We start from the raw sequence: 22480 nt of genomic DNA on the forward strand, positions 1-22480 counted from the left end.
ACATAAGTAGCAGCAAATATGAGACAAGAGTGAATACCTTTTTGACTAAGTTGGAAGTAATAGGATTTACAAATTTTACATTTTGCTAAGCATCAAAGAAGGAACTTTGTTACAGAAAGATTGTTCAAGCATAGGGATCATTCTATTTGTTACTCTTTAAAAAAAGTAAAGTAAAACATAAAAAGAGATATAAATGCACATGAGTTTTCTTTTCTTTTCTTTTTTAATTCATTTATTTGAGAGCAGGGAGAGCACAAGAGCAGGGGAAAGGGCAGAGGGAGAAGGAGAAGCAGTCTCCCTTCTGAGCAGAAAGCCAAATGAGGGGTTCCATCCCAGGACCCTGGGATCATGACCTGAACCACTTAGGTGCTCCCTAAGATGAATTTTCATAAAATGAACATACAAATGTAACCCTCGTTTGATACAAAAATTAGAATGTTTCAGACATCTTTCTTTCCTCCAGAAAAAGTGACTATCCTGATAACGTACTAGTTTTTTTTTTTTTTTCTGTTTGTAAATATAAATGGAGATGGAAACATTCAGAATATATACCTTTATGTCTGAATTTGACTCCGGATTATTCATGAATCTCAAGTTGAGTGCAGAAAGAGATGTAGACTCCAAATGCATTCTATTAAACCAGACATTAAAGAGACTTGGAAAAATATAAAACATGGCTGCTCTTGTCATTAAAAAATATTTTGGACACCTGGGTGGCTCAGTGGTTGAGCGTCTGCCTTCGGCTCAGGTCGTGATCCCAGAGTCATGGGATTGAATCCTGCATCAGGCTACCTGCATGGAGCCTGCTTCTCCCTCTTCCTATGTCTCTGCCTCTCTGTATCTCTCATGAATAAATAAATAAAAAGGATTATCTTTTGAAAACATTCATTCAAGTGTTATGTTAACATTATGCTTTGTTATTGCTATTTTAAAATGAATTAACAAGTAAATATTTTTAAAATTCTCATTTTTAATATCTAATGTGGTAAATACCAATAGGTATAACTACATAAACAAAATTCTTTGAAATCCTCTATCATTTTTAAGACTTGTATAGAATTCAGAGTCCAAAAATTTGAGAGCCACTGATTCAGTATAGTCTCTCTCTCTTTTTTTAAGATTTTATTTTATTTTATTTATTCATGAGAGACACAGAGGGGGGGCGGGGGACAGAGACACAGGCAGAGGGCTCCATGCAGGGAGCCCGACATGGGACTCTATCCGATCCGGAGTCTCCAGGATCACACCCTGGGCTGCAGGTGGCGCTAAACCGCTGTGCCACCGGGGCTGCCCTGATTCAGCATAGTCTCATTTTTATTTTCTTGATAAGGAATTAGTTTGGGCTTATATTCATATTCCTGTTGGCCATTTGGATATCCTCTTTTGTAAAATGCCTGTTCAAGTCTTTTTTTCCACTTCTTTATTTTTAAATTTGTAATCTCCACCTCTTACGTATTATCTAGATATATGGCATATGTCAGTTATGTGGTTCAAATATCCACTTCCACTCTTTGTCTTGCCTTCTTTACTTTCTTAATGTTATCTTTTCATTAGCAGAAATTCTTAGTTTTTATGCACTACAATTTATCAGACTTAAATTTTGGTTAGTAATTTTATGTCCTATTTAGTAAAACATGAAAATAGTTTTTATCATTTTATCTTCTGGAGGCTTTGTCATTTTGCCTTTCACAATTAAATCTAAAATCCACGTGTAATTGATTTTTTTAGTGTAACACTCATGTAGGTCAGATTGAATTTCTCTCTGGGTAACTAGTCCACCAAGTACCATTTATTGTCACTTTTATTTTTTTTCAAAGATTTTATTTATTTATTTAAGAGAGAGAGTGAGTGAAAGAGAAAGCACTAGCAGGGGCAGAGGGAGAAGCAGGCTCCCATGCTGAGCAAGGGAGCAGTGACACAGGACTCAATCTTAGGACCCTGGGATCATGACCTGAGGTGAAGGCAGACACTTAACCATTAAGACTAAGCCACCTAGGTGCTTCTGTTGTCACTACTTTTGACCAATGCATCCAACCACAAAGAAAAAGTTTTCTTTTTGATAGTAATATCATGGCATAAGCCAAAGCATTAAATTTTTATTGAAGGTGCCCATGTAAATCCAATGTTTAACTTTTAATTTATAAAAGTATGATGTTAATAATTGTGTTCATGTAAACTCTAGAATATTTTTAAAGTAAAACTTACAAGAAAATATGAAATGTCGAAGGAGTAGTGTTCAGTTTTTTTAGGATATTCTGGGCTTTAACGAGTTTTGATTTGGAACATCTACTTCTAGGACTTTGTGTTAATGGCATATATTATATACAGGATAATAATTTATAGAATCACTCTCAAAGTAAGAACTGATACTGCAGAATTGATTCTAAATCATTTACTTTCAGGAAACGTTTTGATGGTAAATTGCAGTCTGAGTCGACTAATATTGGAAAAACCAAGAGAGATGCAGATTTTGAGGGCACAGATGAACCCATTTTTGGAAAGAAGCCTAGGGTGGAAGAATCAATAACTGAAGATTTAAGGTAATATTTCCATTATCATAAATGTTAGTTAGTTACTCTTAAATTAGATGGTTGCAGAAAATCTTGAAGATTACTCACATGTGGCTACGTTATAAAGGTATTTGTTGCATTAAATAAATGAAAAATATTTCTTAAATACATGCAAAAATATAGAATATTTGTATAAGTTTGGGGAAATGGAAGACAATATAGAAAAGGTTTATCTTTTAATATTTTAAAATCCAATTTTGAGAAGGAATTGTGAAGCCTGATTTTTTTTTTTTTAAGGTAAAAAAAAAAACCCACCACATTTATTTTTAATGTCCCAAGAAGAGGATCACTGAGAGTGGAATAAATAGAAAGAATAAAACTGGCCTAATAGAAAATATAAATGAGAAGGAATATTAAGTGGAATTAGATTTTTACTGTTACATGTTGGAATAGAGTGGCTATGAATCTTAAGACTACTGTCAGTGAAGGAGACCCATGGATATCTATGACTGAAATAACTGGTGTTTCTTTTCATAGAAATTGATGAATCTTAATAGCTTTGCTTTCCTCTTGTATGCCATATTTTGTCTTGGTATTACCATGAAAAATGTACTCTTTCTGTGAATTTTTCAAACCAGTTACCTGTTGTAGCTAGCAAAAGTAGCTACTGTAAATGGTGGTAGATGTGTCACTGAAATATTTCAGATCCACTTTTCCAAAGCTAGTGGAATATATTACAATATAATATTGACAGTTTAAAAAAAATCATCGTTGCTTATTGTAGTAACCCTTGGGTTTTGTCCAAAGTATTATAACTGATTATGGATTTAAATAAAAATGAAAAGTAAAATCAGTAAGAAAATGAACCTAGCACAAAAATACATCTACATTTCTTCAGTTTATCCAGTCCTGTCCATTCAGAGTCTAAGCAGGACCTAGATGAGAACTTAGGATTTTGAGGAGAATAGGGAACACTTCTTTAAATTCTAGCATGTCTGTATTAAGCTAGTTTATTTTGTACTCTCTATCATAATGGTTTTTATAACCAGCTTCTTGTTTTAAAGTAGTGACAGTGCTTTGGAAGAGTACTTAAAAATTTTTTTTTAGTAATTACTGGAACTAAGCTGACATAATTCTTTGAATAATCCACTTGGCATCTGTACTGTATTTGTAAGTGTAGACAGTAACAGATCATTTTGAATTCTCAGCATAAATTTGAGTAATGGGAAAGATTTTTTTAATATTCTTAATAGCCATATTTTTCCAGTTCAGAATATTGATAATTGAATAGTGTCATTTTCCTTAACAGTGCAAACTGGAGGCTTATTATCCAATTATAGAAAAGTAATTTATTTTAATATAACTGTAATAATTTTTTTTTTTAAGTTTGGCAGACTTGATGCCCAGAGTCAAGGTACAGTCCGTTGAAACTGTTGAAGGGTGTACACATGAGGTAAGTGCAAACAGTATATAGGAAGTTAGTGTTATCAGTGGGAGTTTGCTTTGGGCTGTCTAGTATAATTGTTAGCAAGCAATTTAATCTTAGGGGTGTTGGAAACAGTAATAGTTCCTTTGGGGTGTATGTAGTCCAGTGAAAGGAGCTTGGGGCTTTGTGTTCTAAACTGAACTCATCTTGAAATAGCAGTTTATCTAACACAGTCTTAGATGAATTTCTTAACCTTTTTGACATTGGTTTTTTTAATTTTTAAATTTGGGATAATGCGATATACCTCATGGGGTGGTTATGAAGATTATAGAAGAAAATTAGAAAACACAGATGAGGTGTTCAGTACATGTTCATTCCCATACTCAATGACAGCGCCGTTTTACAGGTCATGTCCTTTTTCATGTCTTGTTTTGGTTATTGATATATTGCAATTTCATTATTTGCCATGTGGTGGTACTCTCTGGTAGCTTGTAGTAACACTTTAGGAGTCAGAATTTATAAAGGTAACACTCTTTCTTTATACTAAGCCTTTTGTCTTTACAATATGACCTTATAAGTTATTATAGGTAACTGGTAAGTCTTCTTAAAAGTCTTAATTGAGTAAGCAGAGTAATTCCAAATTAAGAAAAATGGCTTTTGATAGATGTTAGAACCTTGTTTTTAAAATACCTGTTTTTGGGGCACCTGGGTGGCTCAGCGGTTGAGCGTCTGCCTTTGGTTCAGGGCATGATCCTGGAGTCCCGGAATTGAGTACCACATCGGGCTACCTATGGGGAGCCTACTTCTCCCTCTGCCTATGTCTTTGCCTCTCTCTCTGTGTCTCTCATGAATAAATAAATAAAATCTTTAAAAAAGTAAAATAAAATACCTGTTTTTCTGCACTTGTTTTCATAATTTCCTTTATGTTCCTTTAGAATAGCACTTCCTTTGGCATTTGTAATACTCATTTGCTCGTTCATTCAGTACTTATATTAGACCCCTATTCAATTCTCTGGTCTTAAAAAGATTGTAAGGGGGTGGTGCAAAATTTGCTCTTAAGAGGTCAAAAGTTCTATTTGTCCTCCAGAATTACTCTACAACCCCTCCTTCTGTCACTTCTCACTTTTTTAGCAACTAACTTTACCTTTCACTTCATTTAGAGGCTTAAGTCTATCAAGCTGGGGTGTCCTGTCTTTATAACCTCCTTCACCATGCCTCTCTGTACCTGTCACATACACTCAAAGGAAAAAGCAATGCTAAGGAAGCTTGTTCTGCCCGTGTTCTTGGTTGTAACTTAACCTTGCTTTCACAAAGACTTAGATCATTCCATTTTTTCCTTGACTGTTTCTAGAGTCGAATATCTTATCTTCTCTATTTGCCCTTCCCTATCAGCATATGAATATTCAGAAGCTTCTCTTATTCTGGATTGCTTTTCAGCCACTATATTTTTCCCCCCTTCTGTAGTCATTAATGCAGTATATATCTTTTGAGTGCCAGGAACATTGTATTATTCACTGAATATAAAAAGATAAAAGAGATGTGATCCCTTACTTTTCAGAGTTGCTATTGAGTGCTCTGCTAGGAAAATCCAGGCTACACTAACTTGCCATTCATTTTTAAATATACTGCGCTTAGATTTCTTCTCCATTTCTTTCAAACTGCTGTGGCAAAAGTCAGCAATGACTATCTGGTAGGTCTGTTGACTCTTGATCATTTTACTAGTTTTCTATTTCTCTGACTCCTTAGTCTCTCTCTTTTCGTATGTTACTGTTAACCCAGACTTTTCAGTACTGATTCTTGTACGTGTGAAAATACAATCTGTTGTTCTTTTTTCTGTTAAATCTTACAGAAGCTAAAATCTTAATTGCTTCACACTGATGTTCTTTGTTCATGTCATAGAAAGTACCAGGAAAGATGTGAGAGTGTCACTCAACTAATCAGATACAGCCCTATAGGGATTCCTATGGGAATCATACCATCATTTGGGGTCTGGGCTTTGGATTTCCAGATCCAGAAATCTGGTTTTGTCAGTATACCAGGGGTTGTGCTTTCTTGGATAGGACTCATTTTCATCATGTTCATAAGAGATGGAGGTATATAAAAATATGTCATTTCCTTAAATTAAGAATAAGTAGTTGTCTAACTATCAAACTACCTGTGAATCAGAAATTACTTAGAAGTTTCTTGGAATCCTAGTAAAGAGGAATAAACATTATTAAGGGAAAGACTAATGAAAACTGTTATCCCCCAGAAGTATTCATTCATTAGTAAAAAGTACTTGATAAGTTACTCTTTCTTAACGTGTGCAGGATAAAATACCAAAATCTAACTATTGTCTCCCCTTTGTAGGTTGCATTTAGAATGTCGCATTTCTTATAACATTCGTTATACTGGGTATTATTCATTGGTTTTCATAATTTAGTAAGTTTCACTTTTCTTAATTATAATCAGGGTATAATTTATTCCTTTATGAAATACTACCCACATTGATTATATAGGTGATCCTTGAGCAAGGCTATTTTGAACTGCACAGATCCACTTAAAAGTAGGTATTTTTTAATAAACAACAGTATTGGGCAGCCCGGTGGCTCAGCGGTTTAGTGCCACCTCCGCCCAGGGCCTGATCCTGGAGACCCGGAATCGAGTCCCACATCAGGCTCCCTGCATGGAGCCTGCTTCTCCCTCTTCCTGTGTCTCTGCCTCTCCCTCTCTCTCTTTCTTTGTGTGTGTCTCTCATGAATAAATAAATAAAAATAAAAAAATAAACAACAGTATTGTATGTATTTTTCTCTTCCTTAGGATTTTCTTAATTACATTATTTTCTCTAGATTACTTATTATAAGAGTATAGTCTATAGTTATATACTAGTCTACTAGTCTACAGTTACATACATATATAAAATGTGTTAACTGTGTTATCAAGGCTTCTGGTTAACAGTAGGCTACTAATAGTTAAATTTTGAGGGACTCAAAAGTTACACAAGGATTTTTCAACAGCGCGGAGCAGGGTCAGGAGAAGGATTGTTGCCTCAAATCCTATGTTGTTCAAGGGTCATCTGTAATTGAGTTGGAAGTTTACCCACAATCTCTTAGTATTTCTAAGATGGTAATCTCATGTAATATTTATTTATTGAAGTTTTGCTCTTATAAATTATTTCTAATTTTTGTGTGTACTTTATTTTGACCCTCTGGATTTATATACTACATGATTTAGTTCTTGGGAATTTAGATACATTATGAACTGCTCTCCACGTCTTTTTTTTTTTTTTTTTTTTTTTTTTTGCTCTCCAGATCTTAATCTTCACTGGAGGAAAGTAAATTTTCTGTTTTAGGAAATAAGGAGTATCATTTTATTCTATGTAGTTTTCTTTCATGTAGAAATATCCCTTTTATGTCCATTAAACTTTTTTTTTAAGATTTTTATTTATTCATGAGAGACACAGAGAGAGAGAGAGGCAGAGACACAGGCAGAGGGAGGAGCAAGCTCCATGCAGGGAGCCTGATGTGGGACTCAATCCTGGGTCTCCAGGATCACGCCCTGGACCGAAGGCGATGCTAAACCGCTGAGCCACCAGGGCTGCCCCAGCTTTTTTTTTTTTTCTTTTAAAGATTTTATTTTTATTTATTTTTGAGAGACACACAGAGAGAGGCAGAGACATAGGCAGAGGGAGAAGCAGGCTCCCTGCAGGGACCCTGATGTGGGACTTGATCCCAGAACCCCAGGATCACGCCCCGAGCCAAAGGCAGATAGATGCTCAACCATTGAGCCACTCAGTGCCCCTCCATACAGCTTTTTTGAGCAATATGTTAGTTATGGAAAATACAAAGATACCAAGGATAGGTCCTAGACCTTAAACACATTTTCTTTGGGGAAATAAACTTAATTGGTATTAATAACGTTACCATTAGATAAATGCAAGTAGGGGTTTTTTGATTATCCTATAGCCTTAGCATTTATCTTATGATTAAAGGCAATTATTTGATTTTACAATATCTAAGACTATCAAACACTATCACTTGTGTTTTTCAAACTATCATTAATTGTGGAGTGTTGAATGTATCAGTTCTCCAAATAGTAAGTTGTTGACTCTGTTTTTTCACATCAGGTTGCACTTCCTGCAGATGAAGATTATTTACCACTTAAACCTCGAGTTGGAAAAGCTGCAAAGGTCTGTACTTTAGGCGGTACAGTTTGTACGGTTTTGTGTCTCTTCTAAAAATCCTAAGCTCTTTGAAATGAGATTTTTATATTTCCAGTGTGTATAAACCAAGAATAAGCCACCTGAAGTCAGATACAGTGAGAACTAAATCAGTAAACATGATTTTAAAAAGGCATCATGTGATGAGATTTTTAAAAATGAAAGTAATGATTCTTCACCTTTTTATTTTTTATTTATTTTTTATTTTTTTTAAATTTTTTAATTTATTTATGATAGTCACAGAGAGAGAGAGAGAGAGAGGGGCAGAGACACAGGCAGAGGGAGAAGCAGGCTCCATGCACCGAGAGCCCGATGTGGGATTCGATCCCGGGTCTCCAGGATCGCGCCCTGGGCCAAAGGCAGGCGCTAACCCTGCTGCGCCACCCAGGGATCCCGATTCTTCACCTTTTTAAAGAATCTAATCAAAATTATCAACCTTTCTCTAGGAACAGAAGCATGAATGAATAAGTTATACATATAGTTTTGGGAGTTTAACATTTAACAAGCTTTTAAGGAACTTAAACTAATGCTTGTATTGAGTGGATTTTGAAGTTCTGATAGAACTCAAATAATAAATACAAGCTTTCCAAGTCATGTTTTCTCTAACTGAAGAAGGCAGAATGATGGAGTAAGCATGAACTCTTTAAAATCTAGTAGATATATTATTCTATCTCTGCTGAGTAAACTTAAGTGGGAACTTTGCTTTTCAGAGCTTCAGAGTTCCCATCTGTGAAATGAAAGAATATTTATTTTAGGGGTTATCGTGAAGATCAATAATAATAATATATGGAAAATGTTGCTTAGTGCCTACCACAAAACATGTTGATAAATGGTCATGTTCCTGTGTTGTAACTAATATAATGTGTATATTGGCAAAGTAAATTGAAAGATTAGACAGTATAATTAACTTCTTCACTGTTTAGTTAAAGGTTTTTTTTTTTTTTTTTAACTCTTCCTAACTTTCTCTATTGGGTAGCATATTTCTTAAATAGAATCATAAATGCTCCCAGAATGCTTTGGAGGGGTAGCATTCCTTAATTTTAAGTGTGTTCTGAATGGCAAGATATTTTAATGTAGATATTGTTATTGTCTTTTTATAGGAATACCCATTCATTCTTGATGCTTTTCAAAGAGAAGCCATTCAGTGTGTTGATAATAATCAGTCTGTTTTAGTATCTGCACATACATCAGCAGGAAAAACTGTATGCGCTGAGTGAGTAGCTTTATCTATTTAAAGGAAATTTTAAGCCTGTTAATATTTGCTTTATCTATGTAGGTGCTCCTGTGTTGGTTTATAATCTCATATCTGCTTGCTGGATTGACCCATTTGTTATTATGTAATGTTCTTTATCTCTTATAATAGTCTGTTTTGTCTGACAAGAGTACAAAAGTATAGTTAACCCCTGTTTTTGTTCCATTTGCATGGAATATCCTTTTTCCTTCATTTTCTGTCTGTGTGTGTCCTTACGTCTGGAGTGAGTCTCTTTAGGTAGCATATAGCTGAATTTGTGTTTTTTTTAATCTATTCAGCTACTTTTTTTTTTTTTTTTGAGAATTTACTCTATCTACGTTTAAATAATTATTAATAGATATATACTTGATGCCATTTTATTAGTTTTCTGGATGTCTTGTGCTCCTTTGTTCTTGTTCTCTTTGTGCTTTTTTTTTTCTTTGTGCTTTTTAAATGAAATTTTAAAATAATTTTTTGTTTCTTTCACCCTTTAAAAGTTTAAGTTTTTCTGTTTGATTTCTGTAAGTGAAGACAGTTTTCCTTCTTTCTTTCTACTTTAGATACTTTTAATGTCTTTGCTTATTGAACTGGTTAGGAAATCCAGTATAATGTTGAATAGAAGTGATGAGAGAACATCTTTGCCTTGTTCCTGAGACTAAGTCTTCCATCAGCATGCTGTTATCTGTAGGTGTTTCATAGATGCCTTTTATCAAGTTGAGGACGTTCCCTTTTATTCCAAGTTTGCGTGTATATGTGTATATGCATATAGGATATTTAGTTATTATATCTTGTCAAATGCTTCTTTTTTCTGTTACTATGATGAATGCATTAATTTTAAAATAATAAACCATCCTGAGATAAACTCTGCAAGGTCATGATAAATACACCTATTAATAAACTGCAGTATTGTGATTTATAAAAAATATATATTTGGTCATTCCAGTGGTTTTATCCATGGTTTCTAAGTCAGGATTCCTAAAACTGTTGGAAATTTCATGTGATAAGAGCAGTAAAGATGTCTTTTATTAAATTAATTATGTGACTTGGAAGAGGGGCTGATACCCAGGAGAACCACTTATATGATTTTCCACCCACCCTCTTCCCTGACCTCCACTGAGGATAGATGGAAAAGGGCTGGAGGTTGAATCAGCCAGTGGCCAATGACTTAGTCATGATTCTGTAGTGAAGCTTCCATAAAAAAACAAAAGAACTCGGGTCATTGGGTTTTCAGGTTAGTAACGTGCAGGTGTTCCTAGAACAGATGTTCCAGGAGATGGCGCACCTGGATGGGAAGGGCATGGGAGCTCTTCATCTTTTTCCCATGTATTTCTTCATCCAGTTGTTGATTCATATATTCTTTAGTATACTGATAAATTAAGTGTGTCCTGAGTTCTGTGAGCTGCTTTAGCCAATTGGTCCATACCAAGGAGGAAGCTGTTGGAACCTTCAATCTGAAACCGATTGGTCAGAAGCACAGGTAACTGGCTTAGGACTTGCTACTGGCATCTGAAGTGGGGGCTGGAAGGCAGTGTTTGTAGAACTGAGCCCTTAGTCTATAGAATCTGATGCTGTCTCTGGTGAATATCAGAATTTAGTTGAATTCTCAACACCCTACTGGTAAGAATTGCTTGGTGTTATTAGTAGAGGAGTCCCCCATGTGTCATTGGGTTCTAGGAACCTCAAAAAATTCATGTTGGTAAATATATTATTGGATTAGATTTTTCTAAAAATGTGTTAAGAATTTTTGCGTCTTTGTTCATAAAGGATATTGGTCTGTAGTTAATTGTAATATCCTTTCCTAGTTTTGCTATCAGGGTAATGTATTTTTTTAATGGTCAGCCTGTTAGAGGGTGATCAGTCATACTGATCTTAGAGAAAAAGTTTTTGGTTTCATTGATTTTGCTCTGTTTTATTTTCTATTTTATGAGTCAGATTCAGATTTGGGGGACTCATTTGCTCTCCTTTTTCTAGCTTTATGGAGGAAAGATGAAGTAATTGATTTGAGACCTGTCTTTCACTAATATAGGCATTTAGTGGTACAAGTTTTTCTTTAATATTGCTTTAGCTACACCACAGATTTTGTTTGATTTGGTATATTTGGGAAATGCTTTTGGTATGTTTCCAAAATAATTTGATGTTTTGGTATGTTATTTGATCCAGATTTCTGTGTGGCATTATTTTTCTTTTTCCTGGAAAAACTCTTTTACATTTATAGTAGTACAAATCTTCTAATGAAAAATCCTTTCAACTTTTTATGTCTAAAATACCTTTTACTAAAAAAATAAATAATAAAAATAAAATAACTTTTACTTTGTCTTCATTTTTGAAAGCTGTTTGCACTCCATATAGAATTATAATTCTTTTTTTTTAATCTTTTTTTTTATTTATGATAGTCACACAGAGAGAGAGAGGGAGAGAGAGAGGCAGAGACACAGGCAGAGGGAGAAGCAGGCTCCATGCAGGGAGCCCGACGTGGGATTCGATCCCGGGTCTCCAGGATCGCGCCCTGGGCCAAAGGCAGGCGCTAAACCCCTGCGCCACCCAGGGATCCCCTAGAATTCTAATTCTAAGAGTACCTTTGGGACTTGTGTAGTTTATGACCGGAAATCCCCTGTCAACCTTACCTTGTTCCTCTGCAGATAATGTATCTTTTTCTTGGCTACTTTAAGGTTTTATCTTTATCATTGGTTTTAAGCAGTTTGTTTATGATGAGGCTTGGTATAGTTGTTTTCATGTTTCTTAAGCTCTGGGTTTGTTTTTCATTGCTCCCTATGGCTCTTCTTTGAGAACTCTAATTAGGAGTATATTAGGCCACTTAAAGTTGTCTCATGATACACTGATATTTTCCATTTTTCTGTGTTTCATTTTGGGCCTTTTCTAACGCAGTGTCTTCCATTACCTTTTGCTTCTACATTGTCTATTATATTATTAATCCCATTCATTGCATTTTCATCTCAGATATTATAGTTTTCCTTACTAGAGAAGTTCAGTTGTGTGTGTGATTTTTATTGTTTTATTTCCAGTATCTCTACTTAGTACTTAACTTCATTTAGCTTTTTTTTTTAAGATTTTATTTATTTATTTGAGAGCATTGCAAGCTGAGAGGGGGCAGTTTGGGTAGAGAGAGGGAGAAGCAGACTTCCCACTAAGCAGGGAGCCCTATGTGGGGCTCAATCCCAGGACCCTCAGATCATGACCTAGCCAAAGGCACACTCTTAGCCTCCTGAGCCATCCCGGCACCCTTTTCCTAGCTTCTTAAACTTATGGAATACTGTTACAAACTGTTTAAATGTCCTTGTTGCTCCTTTTTTCATCTTGTTACTGTTTTCATTTGTTTTGATTGACTTCCCTGCATTTCTCTGCTTCCTTGCATATTGCCTCGATAGAATGTTTGGCTGCTTTTAATTTCATCATTGTCTTGAAGTAATTTGATTATAATGTGGTTTTACATAGTTCTCACTTTTCTTATGCTTGAGTTTATTGGGCTTTCAGATTTGTACGTGTATTATATTTTATATCACATTTGGGATATTTTCAGCTTTTTTTTTTTTTTTTTCAAGCATTCTCCTTCCTCCTAGTTCCTTGGGGACTTCAACTTCTATCATGCCACTTTAGGTTGTCTCAAAGCCCACTTATACTGTTTTTATTATTTTGGTTTTTTTTTTGAGTTTATTCTTTTTCACTTTAGACAGATTTTCTTGACAAGTCTTCAAGTTTATTCATCTTTTTTTTCCTGCAATGTCTAATCTGATTTCATTTTTATCCATTGTATTTCAAATCAGACATTGGATTTTTTATCTTCAAAAGTTTGAGTCTTTTAATGTTTTCCAGTGCTTAATGTTTTGCTGCTGCTGTGAAGGCTTTCTTTTCTTTTCTTTTTTTTTTTTTAAGAGACAGAGACAGAGAGAGGCAGAGACACAGGCAGAGGTAGAAACAGGCTCCCCACAATGGAGCCTGATACGGGACTTGATCCCAGACCTTGGGATCATGCCCTGAGCTGAAGGCAGATGCTCAACTGCTGAGCCTCTCAGGTGTCCCCTGTGAAGGTTTTCTATTTGTCTTTGTTATTCAGCAGTTTGACAGTGCTTCTAGGTGAGATTCTTTTTTATTTTTTCCTGCTTTGGTTCATTGTTCTTGTCAGATCTGTAGATTAATATATTTTTAAACAAATTTAGGAAGTTTTCATTGTTATTTTTTGAAATACTTTTATCTCACTTTGGAACTTCCGCTGGGACACTATTTTTTTTCTTTTGTTTCTTTCTTTAAATTTGGTCATTTTTGTTGATTTATCTTCGTATCTAGTGATACTGCATATTTACCAATACTATTCTATCATCTCAGATCTGCTCTTGAGCCCATCTAGTGAATTCTTCATTTTAGTTAATACTTTTCATCTGTAGTGTTTTCATTTATTTATGGTGTAGTTTTGACATCTCTCTTGTAATGGCCTGTTGAATAATTACTTTCTATTTCCTTTCTTAGTACATGACTTCTATTTTCTGGACATGTTTCGGATAGCTGCATTTAAGTCTTTGTCTACTGAGTCCAACATCTGGACCCACTGAGAATTAGTTTCTCATGACTGCTTTTTTCCCCTATGTATGGATAATACTTCCTGTTTCTTTTTGTATCTTCTAAATTTTTGTTCGAAAGTGGACATTTTAGATAATATATTGTAGCATCTCTATATCCTTTTCAGTTTCATATCTATCTCTTAAACTATGTATTTGATAATGTTTGGACAGCTTTTAGTTATTTCAGTGTTTGGAGAGTAAGGTTATATGTTTGTGATGAGTAATATTTTTGTTTCCCCAATTAGATTATGAGCCTGTTTTGGGCCAGAATTATATTTTAAACAAGGACACTCTACCACAGTGCTAACCTTAGTTATCATTTCATAGTCTTTATTTAAATACCTAATAGAATTAAAAAAAAAAAAAAACTACACTATTACATTTTGTTAATAGCTGTGCATGAACTTTTCAAAATTAGAACCCACCATGACTCCCAAGCAAGGAATGATTTGATAATTATTACATGTGGGAAAGAATACATCTGGATGAACTTATTTTTGAAACTCAGAAGAACAAAATTTCATTTTCCAGGGTTTGCTAATTGTATATATGTATGTATAAAGTGACAGGCAGAGCCTCTAAACTTTTGGAGACCCATTTCTAGAACTAAAAGTTTTTTACTTCCAAGAAACAGGGTAACCTTTAGTAATCTTTTGGTATTAGTAATTAAGTTACGTTAATTTCAGTAGTCCACAGTTAAATATTCTTGTTTATTTAGACCACTACACTTCATATTTATTATTATAATTATTATTTTAAGAGCTTGTTACTAGTAAGTAGAATAAGATATTAATGTTCTGCAAAGTCCATTAAGATAAGTAACTAGGGGAAGTTGGGACATAATTTATACGTTAATAGAATTTTTAAAAAATTATGTAGTTTAAAGAAAAGGTTTTGAATACTTTATTCTTATTTGCTTTCACATTTTTAGGTATGCCATTGCATTAGCCTTAAGGGAAAAACAGCGTGTAATATTTACCAGCCCAATTAAGGCTCTGAGTAACCAGAAATACCGGGAAATGTATGAAGAATTTCAAGATGTTGGTTTGATGACTGGAGATGTTACTATTAATCCTACAGCATCTTGTCTTGTTATGACCACAGAGGTAATTTATATAATGCTTAATCCAGTTTTTCCTTTTTAATTTTATTAATTTATCTATTCAATTAGAACATCTAATGCTTTATCAGTTGATCTATATAGATAAAATGTAATACTTTATTTTTTGAGTAGATTTACTTGAAAAGGAGAAGTTCACCTTTAAAGGATTTAGTAATTATATAAATTTAAGTGTAAATTATTAATTCTGTTATTTGTCACATGACTGTCATTTCTTTTAAGGTTTTATTTATTTATTAATGAGAGACACAGAGAGAGAAGGGGGTGCAGAGACATAGAGGGAGAAGCAGGCTCCATGTAGGGAGCCTGACGTGGGGCTCAGCCCCGGGTCTCCAGGTTCAGGCCCTGGGCTGAAGGTGGCACTAAACCACTGAGCCACCCGGGCCACCCATGACTATCATTGATAGAATTATTTTTCACCTAATATTTTTAAAAGACTTACTGTCGGTGACATTGACGGTTTTGCATACATAGATTCACGTAAGTAGTGGCTTTTCTTTCCATTTGATTTTTTATTTTTGCATCTTAGTGTTGATAAAAATACATCAATAACTTTTTAAAAATGTCCAGTTAAGTTTAGCTTCTTCCCCATGGTGATAGTCAAGTTTCACTTAAAACATATATACTTATAATATCTTAGGTTTTGAGCACAGCTATCTTTATACAGATGTATCTTTTATACATTCTTGAATTATATCCCTGCATTTTACAAGGACATGATACAATAGACAGCATAAATTAACTTCTGGTCTGCCAGGCAAAAGCATTGCTCACTTTTCATTCTGGTACCCAAAGTAAGTTTCCATTCCCAAAGCGTTTTTCCATGTGTGGAAGATGTTCTTTAACTCAAAAATCAGAATACTAGTTGCCAGAGAATATCCATGTTGTGAGATGAAGCAAAAAAAATCAGTAAACAGTATAAGGTACCATACATTAAATAGAAGACCATTTTAAGTTACTTTCATGTCCTAGACAATGTGGGTTTTGTGATAAGTATTATATGTACAATAAAGTGGGTTCATATTTAACATATGTGCAGGTAGTGGTGGTAATTCCATGAACTGTATCTAATTAGTAACTGTTGAGAAGTCACTTATTTTGGTTTTAAGAGAGAAGGAATATTATTTGGTTTATGAAACATATTTAAAATATGTAACCTAAAATTATTTTTTTCCATTAAAAAAGCATTTCCAAAATTCCTCTTTAGGAAGATGAACTTCTGTAATGTTAAAATTTTGCTAAATTGTTTATATTTTTTTTTAGATTTTAAGAAGTATGCTGTACAGAGGTTCTGAAGTTATGCGAGAAGTAGCATGGGTCATATTTGATGAAATTCATTACATGAGAGATTCAGGTATGTTCTGTCATGTTGCTGAAATGTGTGCCATGTGTTTTCCTTAAAGGCTTTAGGAATTTTGAATAAGTAGTTGTTGAATGTTGCTTTTAGTTTTCATGTGGCTAGAGTTGTAGTAAACTAAATTGTGGGAAACATGATATAGTATTTCTGATGGGATCTCATTTAAATGCCACTTCTTAAATAGTAACTGGGTGAAAAAAATGCAAATTCATACAAAACAATTGGAATTAAAAAAAATTTTTTTTAAAGATTTTATTTGGGAGAGAGAGAATGAACAAGCAGGGGAGAGAGGCAGAAGGAGAAGAAGCAGCACGCTCCCTGCTGAGCAGGGAGCCTGACTCAGGGCTTGATCCCAGGATCCAGAGATCATGACCCGAGTTGAAGGCAGATGCTTAACCAACTGAGCCACCCAGGCGCCCTGAAGCTAGTTTGCTTTTAATAGAGAACTCTCTAAAATCAGCGTTAAAGAAATTTTTAAGATTTTCAGCCTGGAGTTAACTTACTTGGATTTTTATTAGTATTTCAGTTTTTAAAAACTAAGAAATGTGGGTTTATGGTTAAAAAAATAAAATAAAATAGGGATTATGAAATAAAATGAGAGAAAAAATAAATATCCGTTTACTTGAACCATTACACTGCTGTAGGGAAAAGTAAGTATACTTGGAATTTTGAGTGGAACTGGGAGAGCTAATGTTAACATTTAAAAGTTACATATGTACATATTTAAACTCAGCTTTTATTTAAACTAAAGCACTGAGTTAACGTATATTTATAGTGAAAGTAATATAATTTATGAAATCATTTACCTTTTAAACATTTCACCCCTTTCAAATTCATAAAATTAGGGATCCCTGGGTGGCGCAGCGGTTTAGTGCCTGCCTTTGGCCCAGGGCGCGATCCTGGAGACCCAGGATCGAATCCCACGTCGGGCTCCCGGTGCATGGAGCCTGCTTCTCCCTCTGCCTATGTCTCTGCCTCTCTTTCTCTCTCTCTCTCTCTCTCTCTCTCTCTGTGACTTTCATAAATAAATAAATTTAAAAAATTATAAAAATTATTTAAAAAATTAAAGTTTTTTTTTTTTTTTTTTAAGATTTTATTTATTTATTCATGAGAGACTGAGAGGCAGAGACCTAGGCAGAGGGAGAAGTAGGCTCCCTGCAGGAAACCTGATGTGGGACTCCATGCCAGGACCCCAGCATCATGCCCTGAGCAAAAGGCAGATGCTCAACCACTGAGCCACCTAGGTTCTGAACAGAGCTGTTCTGGTTTTAAAATCATGAATCCTGTATTTGTTTGTTTTAAGAGGAATCTCTCAACTGATTTTTCTAGGGTTTTTTTTTTTTTTTCATTTAATAAAAAGTGACATAGTTTTGCTGCTTATCAGATCTTTCATGTCTAGAGATCACGAGGGTTATTTGGGTGAAAGATGCTATATGGTATAGTAATGGTGTATCTTTGAAATTTGTTGCTATAGGGCAGCCCCCGTGGCTTAGCGGCTTAGTGCCGCCTTCAGCCCAGGGCAGGATCCTGGAGACCCAGGATTGAGTCCCACGTCAGGCTCCCTGCATGGAGCCTGCCTCTCCCTCTGCCTGTGTCTCTGCCTCTCTCTCTGTGTCTCTCATGAATAAATAAATAAGCTGTCTCCTTTCTGCCGCCATCCTGGTTGCGTGTGGTTGACTGTGATCACCATGTCTTCTCACAAGACTTTCAGAATCAAGTGATTCCTGGCCAAGAAACAAAAGCAGAATCGTCCTATTCCCCAGTGGATTTGGATGAAAACTGGTAATAAAATCAGGTACAACTCCAAGAGGAGGCACTGGAGAAGAACCAAGCTGGGTCTATGAGGAAGCATCGCAATCATGAAATAGCAAACATAATTGGCACACATATTTAAGCTGCATGGAGATCACATGTTCCTATCCTATCAAAATGGAAACATCCTTCCTACCTGGCCAATAGACATGTCTTATCAAGGGAATGATTTTCTCTGTTACTATGCCTCTATACCAGTAGGTTGGTTCAGTAATAAATGTGCCTCTATACCAGTAGGTTGGTTCAGTAATAAATGTAAGACTTTTCAGCTGAGCTGCTGTTGTGTCCTGATTTGTGAAGTACTGAATTCCCCCTCCTGTTAGATCTCACGTAGCACTGTCTGATAGAACTTTCTGCAGTGATAGAAATGGCCCCTGACAACGAAGTATTTAAAGTGTGACTAGGGGACACCTGTGTGGTGGCTCTGTCTGCTAAGCGTCTGCCTTTGGCTCAGGTCTTGACGGGGAGTCAGCACGTCTCCCCCTCTCTGCTCTTCCCCTTGCTCATGTGCTTTCTCTCAAATAAAATCTTTTAACAATAAGTAAGTAAGTAAGTAAGTAAATAAATAAATAAATAGATTTGTTGTTATAACTTTTCTAAAAGGCATTAATTAACTTCTCTTTCTCAAAGTGAGATGGAAATACTATTTCCATTGTCAGGGATTCTTGTTATGCTGTGTGAGAAGGATACCGTGTGGAGCTGTTCTTTGCAGGCTATTATTTCAGAGCACATTGTGTTTTTAGGGGTTTAGTCTACTAACTTTCTACTGGACAAATTCATGGTAAGAACTAAAGTAGTTTTCATTAGGGGGTCTGTGGCTAAAAATATCTTTGTGTAAAGTGGTCTGCATTCTTAATTATTGTGCTTGAGAGAAAATAATATTAGATTACTTGTCAGTAAATTCCAAAGTATATGTATTTTTTTCAGAGCGTGGTGTTGTATGGGAAGAAACTATTATTCTGCTTCCTGACAATGTCCACTATGTGTTTCTTTCGGCTACTATTCCAAATGCCCGACAGTTTGCTGAATGGATTTGCCATTTACATAAACAGGTATTTTTTTTTTTTTTTTGGTGTCTTCAATATTTAAAACATTGTAAGTTGGCTCTACTATCTTTTATACTTTGTTCTTGATGCCACTTAGAATTAAGAAGACATTTTAATGTAAAAGTACTTCTCACATCCGGCAAGCTTATCAAAATCATGTGACTTGGTTTTTACAAGTTTGTATTTCTTTTTTTTTTACAAGTTTGTATTTCTAAGTGCTATCTTAAACCCTGTATATCAACATCTCTGTGAGTAGGGGCTTGTGAGCTAACTCTTAAAAGCTCCTAAGTTGATCTGATGATTTGCCAGGTTTGGAAACTACTGCATTTACTCATAGAGTGAGGCCTTGTAGTAGAGAATTTCCTCTAAGATCTAGTACTAGGACGAAACTGGACGACATCTCCTGAGCATGTGATTTGATTCTTCCTATGTGAACACTGTCAGCCTTTTTACTGACTGTGTTTCCCAATTGTTTTTGTAGTCCAACTTTAGCAGGAGTATAGGACCTTATAACAAGCATTTGTTCATTTGTGCTAAATTTATTCTTGGTTTTATTTTCCTGTCTTTATTTTTCCTTTATACCAGTGTTCTTACAAGTTGTTACCTGTTTTATAAGCTCTCTGATGACATTTTTGTAACATCTGTATTGCTTCTGTAGGATAGAAACCTATTGGATCTTCTGGAGGAGCTAGATCAATCTGCTGATTTACTAAACCTTTGAAAACCCTCTGTGGGGCAGAAAAATCCTATTTTACTTCAGGGAGTATTCTGTGTCACCATACTACTGCTGTGTAGGAACAGGCATCATCTATAATTATGGCATCACAGGTCTAGGGTCTGAATCCAAGATCATTATTGAGACTCATATCATATATTTGGCCCTGATTGATAAAATTGAATAGATGGTAGTATAATTCAGTAGACCTAATTGTTCCACATTTTTCTCTTGCCTGGTTTTTTAAATTTTTTAAGTTTTTTTCTTCTTTTGAAATGTTGAATTCAAAAGTTTATTTCCCCAAGGTCTTTTAGGTAAGTTAAATATACTGTATTATTTTGAAGACATAAAAATGTGTTTAATTGTTGATTTTTTGTTGTTTGTTTGTTTTTTTCTTTTACAGCCTTGTCATGTAATTTACACAGATTACCGGCCTACTCCATTGCAGCACTACATTTTTCCAGCAGGGGGAGATGGCCTGCACCTTGTTGTTGATGAAAATGTAAGGGAGTAATTGTGATTCTTCCCTATAATGTCACCCTTGGTTGTTTATACCTATTTTTCCTAAAACTGAAGTAGAATAGTATAAGTCCATTTTTTTCTTAGGTAGTTTATGGTCCAGAACTGTTGGCTTTGTGTGTATTTTTATTTCCAAAATTATATTTAAGACTTGTGTTTCTCTTAGGCATGAATTAAGATTTTTCTTCTTTTCAGTTTTTTTTTTCCTTCTTTTTCAGTGTTTTAAAATGTCTGAAGAATAGGGACTTAGGGCATGTTTCAGACATCTTTTGTTTTTCCAGTTTTAATATCTTTGTCACCTTTTATTACCTATTATGTACAACATTTTTCATTCTTTTACTGACCTTTGTAATAGTTATTACTTTTTTTTTGAGGAAGCTTTGTTTTGAAATATGAAAAAGGCTTGGATTTAAAAAAAAAGGGTTTGGATTGTGGTTAAATATTAGCAAGGTTACATAGAAAAGTATCTGATTCCAGGGTGACTTCAGAGAAGATAATTTTAATACTGCGATGCAAGTACTTCGAGATGCAGGTGATTTGGCAAAAGGAGATCAGAAGGGGCGGAAAGGAGGAACAAAAGGTAAAGTGGAACTTTGTTCACTTTTTTCCCTCAGAAAACTGTATAAATAGATAGTATATGATAAAATGGGATAAAAGGTTCATCTCATTTTCATATATGATATTAAGGTATAATTCACATACTATACAGTTTATCCATTAAAATCTACAATTTTATGGTTATTAGTATATTAACAGAATTATGCAACCATCACAATTTTTTTATTGATATATAATTCACATACCATAAAAATTACCATTTTTAAGTGTGTATGTAGTTCAGTGTATTTTAGTATATTCACAAACTTGTGCGGCCACTAATTCCAGAACATACTCATCGAGTCAGAAAGAAGCCCTGTATCCATTACCAGTTATTCTGTATTTCTCCTAAAGTCTTCTCCTGCCCCTCAACCTCACACAATCAGTAATCTGCCTTTCTATGTCTATTTTCCTTTTCTGAGTGTTTCAAATAAATGGAATCATAATTTGTGTGGCTTTTTGCAACTGGCTTATTTCATTTAGCATGTTTTCAAGGGTCATCCACGTTACAGCATGTGTCAATCAATACTCTTAAACCCTTTTACAATGAAATAGCATTCCATTATATGAATATATCACATTTTATTTATCCATTCATCAGTTGTTGAACATTTGGGTTATTTCTCTTTGTTGATTGTTGTGAATAATGCTGGTATAAATATTTGTGTTCTCCAATTTTTATATAAATTTATATTTATAAATTTATAAAACATGCATTTATATATAAGCTTATATAAATGTATGTTTTCTTTTCTCTAGAGTGTATACCTAGCAGTGGTATTGCTAAGTCATGGTATTTTTATGTTTAACCTTTTGAATAACTGCCAGAATATTTTCCCAAAATGGCACCTCCATTTTACACTCCCATCAGAAGGTTATGAAGTTTCCATTTCCTCCACATCCTTGCTAATACTCACTATAATATGTCTCTTTGAATATAGTCAGCCTTGTGGTATGAACTGGTAAATCATATGTTTTTTTTTTTTTTTTTTTTTTTTAAGATTTTATTTATTCATGAGAGACAGAGAGGTGGAGACATAGAAAGAGGGAGAAGCAGGCTCCATGAGAGGAGCCTGATAGGATGTGATCCAGGGCCCCAGGATCATGACCTGAGCCAAAGGTGGACACTCAACCACTGAGCTACCCAGGCGCCCCTATGATTTTGATTTATATTTTTCTCATGGCTAATGATGTGTTGAGTATCTTTTCATGTGCTTGTTGGCTATTTGTATATCTTATTGGAGAACTACTTATTCAGATCTTTTCCCCATTTAAAAATGAAATTGTCATTTTTTTGTTGTTGTTGAGTTGTAAGAATTCTTTATATGCTCTGAATAGTAGACCCTTACCTATTTTTTCCCATTCTGTGGGTAAA

At 34.7% G+C, this 22480-nt stretch overlaps 1 protein-coding gene and 1 pseudogene across 1 annotated transcript in view; both read left to right on the forward strand.

The window, feature by feature from the left end:
• MTREX (Mtr4 exosome RNA helicase) overlaps nucleotides 1-22480 on the forward strand; it is a 102829-nt gene that overhangs the window by 5615 nt on the left and 74734 nt on the right. The window contains exons 2-10 of the mRNA XM_038530599.1: nucleotides 2403-2540; nucleotides 3897-3963; nucleotides 8042-8104; nucleotides 9235-9347; nucleotides 14871-15045; nucleotides 16323-16413; nucleotides 19156-19280; nucleotides 20393-20491; nucleotides 20986-21088. Of these exons, the coding sequence (XP_038386527.1) occupies nucleotides 2403-2540; nucleotides 3897-3963; nucleotides 8042-8104; nucleotides 9235-9347; nucleotides 14871-15045; nucleotides 16323-16413; nucleotides 19156-19280; nucleotides 20393-20491; nucleotides 20986-21088 (974 nt within the window). The remainder of the gene's footprint in view (nucleotides 1-2402; nucleotides 2541-3896; nucleotides 3964-8041; nucleotides 8105-9234; nucleotides 9348-14870; nucleotides 15046-16322; nucleotides 16414-19155; nucleotides 19281-20392; nucleotides 20492-20985; nucleotides 21089-22480) is intronic.
• On the forward strand, nucleotides 18105-19131 carry LOC119870233 (annotated as a pseudogene).

This window comes from Canis lupus, chromosome 2 (genome assembly GCF_011100685.1).
Source record: "Canis lupus familiaris isolate Mischka breed German Shepherd chromosome 2, alternate assembly UU_Cfam_GSD_1.0, whole genome shotgun sequence".
Lineage (NCBI taxonomy): Eukaryota > Metazoa > Chordata > Mammalia > Carnivora > Canidae > Canis > Canis lupus.